At 38.7% G+C, this 5,182-nt stretch overlaps 1 protein-coding gene across 1 annotated transcript; it reads right to left on the reverse strand.

Annotated features, from left to right (window-relative positions):
- Positions 1-200: 200 nt before the first annotated feature.
- On the reverse strand, positions 201-4,919 carry LOC143363205 (uncharacterized). The gene is made up of 4 exons (XM_076803804.1): positions 4,773-4,919; positions 4,505-4,595; positions 501-683; positions 201-413 (listed from the first exon to the last, which is right to left on the reverse strand). The coding sequence occupies exons 1-4, from the start codon at positions 4,917-4,919 to the stop codon at positions 307-309; spliced, it is 528 nt and encodes a 175-aa protein (XP_076659919.1). The 3' UTR covers positions 201-306.
- Between the last annotated feature and the right edge of the window lie 263 nt (positions 4,920-5,182).

The following is a 5,182-nucleotide window of genomic DNA, read 5'->3' on the forward strand; positions in this document are numbered from 1 at the left end:
TGCTTAGAATTTCTTCAACCAATGTTACCTCTTCTAACGATTTTAGCGGGAATTTTAAATTCGGGAATTTGTTCAGAAACGACACGCTGCGTGATCCTCCTGCGTTATTGATTTGTGTTATCTCCTTCAGCGCACGCACCTCTGCTAATACTTTTGTGAGCAGAACTCTCGTCAAATGGTTCTGCAGTATTAGCGTTTTTAACATCCCATCTCTTTTTTGGCACCCCTTGCAGCAATTATTTTCCGTTTGCTCTCCTATTAATTGTTTGTTAGATATTATATTTTTTAAAGTGAACTTATTTATCTCTAAAATATTTTTCTTAACTTACCAATACTACACTGCTTATCGGAATGTATTTCATCCTCTTGTCCCTCTCCCTGCGATTCCTCGCCAACAGAGTGCGAACAAGCGGCTGAAAATAAAATATATTTTGATTAAAAAGATATACTAATTACAGAACCAGAATGTTTATAGAGTGCTTCCTTTTGAATTTACATACCTATGTTCCTCTGTTTTTTCAAATCTGGAGCAGGGTAGAAAACTGCTGCCTCGTCAGAGGAGGTACTGTCTTCTAATGTAAACGCTGGCCTCTTTCTCCTCTCCAATGGTGACTTTGCCTCCGATTGCAGATCGCTCGTCTCCTCTGCGGCCTTTGCCTTGTTTCTGGCCTTCGTGTAGTCATCTAGAAGCATTAAACGAAAGCGTTACAAGCGTTATTATTTCAATTGTACATTTAGAGTGTATAATAATTGTAACTTACCGAAAGTGCTGTTTCTAAAAATCTTGACCTTGTACTTGGTCCATAAATTGTTACTGGCCTCCATTTTTTTGATTGCGGTCATCAAACGACCCCATTGCAGTGGTGGCCAGTAACAATTTTCGCCCTCTAACCACTTTGTTGGCACTGCCTCCACGCTGCCATCTTCGATGAACTGAACCACCGTCCACGTTGCAGTTTCCATTGTTTGCTTGCCTAGAATTGAAAAATACAGTCAAAATTTCTGTGGCATGGTTTATAAGAAAACATACTAATTTAAACATTAATTAAAGAGATATATACGAAAATTAAGAGAAGTTATATCAATGTAACAAATATAGCGAAAGAGCATAAGCAAAAGCACGAACGATAACAAATAGTAGCAATAAAAATACTTACTTGTCCGAATATTACAAGAATGACGATGTGGAATTATGTTGTTCTCACTTCACACACTTGCTCCTGCTCCCAGATCGATTCACTCGCAAAATTACTTAAAGTGCCGAATACGTCTCCGGATGGTTCCACGATAAGTAATGAGAAGTCACTCGCGCTCCTAGAAGACACCCTCGCCCATCCCCACTCCGCGGCCAGATCCCTTAAGAACAAGGTATCGTTCACAGTAAAGACCCCTAACTTTCTAAACATGTGTCAACGAAAGCTCCTCATCGGGAGTGAGTACAACCTCAAGTTGCCAGCCATCGCACAGTGGCGAATTCGGCCGAGTTCGTGGCCAAAATTCGTATCTTCAAATCTATGATGAATTATTGAAATAAATGACGACGATACGACTCCCCTAAAGACGTCTTTTTCAAGACGTGGTTTTAACGTCTGAAATAGATACCGAAATAAAACTAACATCTAAAATATAGCTATGTTAGTACTTTTTAATTTGTACTATGTATGTACAGTATCTCTTTTTTTACACGGAAGAGCATGCGTTTATGTTTTAAAAATTAACACCAACACTAAAAAATATTGTTCACAGAAAGTTCTAGCCCCCGGTAACATGACGGGTTTTATATCTGACTAATCCGGTACTGGCAGACAGAGGGTAACTTTTTCCCGTCAATTTGTGCTGCCTCACCTTATCTGGCGATACTGACAAGGGATCATATTCAGATGCGAAAATCCCATTTTGATGAGACTTATGGGAGCTTATAGTTCTTTGAAAGAAATTTGACACGTGCTTTTTTATCAGCAACCATACACTCGGGCGTTAAAACCATATTTTTTGGGATATCTCGGAAACCAGACGTCGAAAAAATTTGAATTTTTTTTTAAATTGTGTGTTTTTCAATGGGAAATGTAGTCGCGCAAGAAAATTTTAACAAAAGCTTTTTGTTTAAACAATATATTAAAAATTTGATTTTTTTTCAGTTTCCCTTATTTATTGTTAGTTCATTTTAATGTAAACTTGGGTGTGTAATCTTTGATCCAAAATAGGGGGGACATGTTTCAGGATTTTTTTTGCCATTTAACAATAATTATGCATAATGGAAGATATTCTTGCGCCTGGCGTGCGTAGGAAGGAATTCTGGCTGGTTTTATCGAAATATAAGCATTTAGTATAAACCTGAAAAGTATTTTAAACAATACCACTGGGTTATGTGTCGTTTATTATTTTATTAGTAGCGAAAGAAGGTGGCGCAGGTAGCAGCGTGACGCGGTGCTAATTATAATTACGGCGAGCCGCAAAAAAAATCAAATTTTTAATATATTGTTTAAACAACAAACTTTTATTAAAATTTTCTTGCGCGACTACATTTCCCATTGAAAAACACACAATTTAAAACAAAATTCAAATTTTTTCGACCTCTGGTTTCCGAGATATCTCCAAAAATATGGTTTTGACCGCCAACTTTGAGGGCTGTTTTCACCCCTTCAAAGTGGATGGTTGCCGATAAAAAAAAAAGTGTGAAATATTTTTCAAAGAACTATAAGCTCCCACAAGTTTCATCAAAATCGGATTTTCGCATCTGATTATGTTCCCTTGTGAGTATGAAAGGGACGAGGAGTTCTAGCAATAAATGACGGTCGACGAAGCGAGGTTCTACTGTAATTATTTCTCTTTCTATCGATATTTTACCGACCGTATATGACACCACATTTTAAAAAAGGACATCTTAAACAATATCATATGATGAAGTCTATTGCCAATACAACCGCTGGTAACCAATGCGTTAACTATTTCTCGTCGTAGCCAGAAGAGAACAAAAACACGAGGGGTCAACCGTATGGCGATCAGACGTATTAAAAACGCCGTAAGCAATTCTCCCCCTAAATTCTCTTCCCTTGGCGCGGTTCTCATCTCTGACGTTCGCAGGGCTGGGAAGAAAGGATGTCACGTGCATACAGTTTCGCTGTCAAAGGGACGATACGTAGTATCGGTTAGCGGGTAGCGATATTGTTACCACCGGGATGCTTCTGTTCTCACTGAAGAAAAGGGTGGTATTTGCTGAGAGCACGTGGGTGGTACACACCGCGACATACATTCTGTGTAAGACTCTAGCAAACCGCGCGTGCCTGTGTTGCACGAAAAAATTTGCCCTTTCCGGAGGCGATGCTTTATTTCCAGAGAAACTGTTTGTCCCTGAGCCTTGTGGCTGGAAAAATTATGATAGTGGAACTGGCAAAAGTGGAGCTAACACCTCTCCTCACCTGTGAAGAAATGTGGAAAATACAAAGCAGGCACTGTTGCTTAACGTTTCTTCGTAAAAACGGATTTATATTATTATTTATTACCTAATTCTACGATTGCACGTTGAAGCAGCCAAGCGATGGAGGCAGAAATCGCAGCCGGTAGAAATAAAATAAAATTAATCAGCATATTATGAGGTAACGATTTTCGATATTTCATGGCCGATTAAATGACTAGTGATCGAGCCGTGGGTCCTGTAACTTCTTACTCTGACACAACAGCGAAGAGAAGTGAGGGTTAGGCCGACATAAACGTGAATGCTGTCAGTAGAACCGGGGTAATGTAGAACAGAAAAGGAGAGAACGTCCCTGGTAAACACAGAATAACAAGCCGACTCTTTCCTTGTGCCGCTGAAAACGTACTAATGAAATTATTCGCCACGCCTAACACTGATTACTGCCGCGTTCCCGGTGACCAATCAATAATTTCGTGGAATTTGAAAGTTTTCTGTAACAGCGCATGGAGAGTGTCGAATTACAAAAATTATATTTTAAAAGATTATTCATCCTAGACTAAACGAACAATGATTAACAAGACTGCAGATTTTATAGATTCCTGTTAAGAATGAATGGATCATAAGTAAAACAGTATAGATGCATTTAGAAAATCTAAAAATGTTTAAATGATTCAAAAGGGAAATAAATTTGGTTTGTGTATTTTCCAATGAACGCAGGCGATATTTATTTCGCATTAAAGTTCGCAATCTAGTGATTGATCTTTCACCCGAGCGACTCGATGGCTCTTCTCTCTATTTGAACGTGTAATCCGTTATATTTTTCGATTTCAATAAGCGCGGATTACGTCCCGTCAACACGAAAAAGCTCATCCATACGACTATACACGAAACGCAATGAAATAAATGCGTCATTTCTGGCGAACGCGATTGTTAATTTTTTTCCAATCTCGTGAAATCCCATGGTTATTTGCGGCCATTTTGTCGACAGACATCTTGTTACCTTGTGTGTTGTATTTAGCCCTTCCACACGCACTAGACCGGGACAAGGATATGCAAAATGACCTTAATGAGGGGAAAATACCCCGTCACCCGAAGATACGGAGAAAGTTTCTTTCCCGCACTCAACATCCGCTACATGTCTATACAATCGTGCCTCATGAACGCTGTCCGCTTGAAATATCTTTTAACGATTCGCAAAAACAGTGAGGACAAGAATTGTTGGATTTAAAGGCATAATATGGTATAGGATGTAAAAATATGAAAATATGAAATATAAAAATGTAGAGATAGATTTTGTTTTATTTTTTTTATATGAAATCCGAAGAGATTCATAAATAAGATTTTCCTTCGTCGGAACGCCAATTCGATATTCCGTCTTTATAGGGCACAGAGACGAAGAATGAGAGGCGAGGATGAAGACGCTGCTCATGGAGAAAATAGCGATCGTGGTGGGGGACCGACGGAATTTTACTGAAAGATATTGGCTTATAACTTCTGCATCCATTTAACTACAATCTTATTTCTCCTGTCGATTTCTGTTTTGACACTCACATTTGGATATTATCTAATTACTTAAAAAATTGATGTCTCAAAATTTTACATAAATATTTGAAATCTGGTTACAGTGAATCCGCTTTATATGCCAAAAGTTCGGGTCTTGTCGTGCTCGGGGCACTATTCTTTGATGCAGTGCCGAACGTAGAAAAGGACAGCGATATTCACCGCCATTTACAGTTCGCCGCAGTCCAAATATATGATTCCGATGAT

The sequence above is a fragment of the Halictus rubicundus genome, unplaced genomic scaffold, assembly GCF_050948215.1.
Source record: "Halictus rubicundus isolate RS-2024b unplaced genomic scaffold, iyHalRubi1_principal scaffold0027, whole genome shotgun sequence".
Lineage (NCBI taxonomy): Eukaryota > Metazoa > Arthropoda > Insecta > Hymenoptera > Halictidae > Halictus > Halictus rubicundus.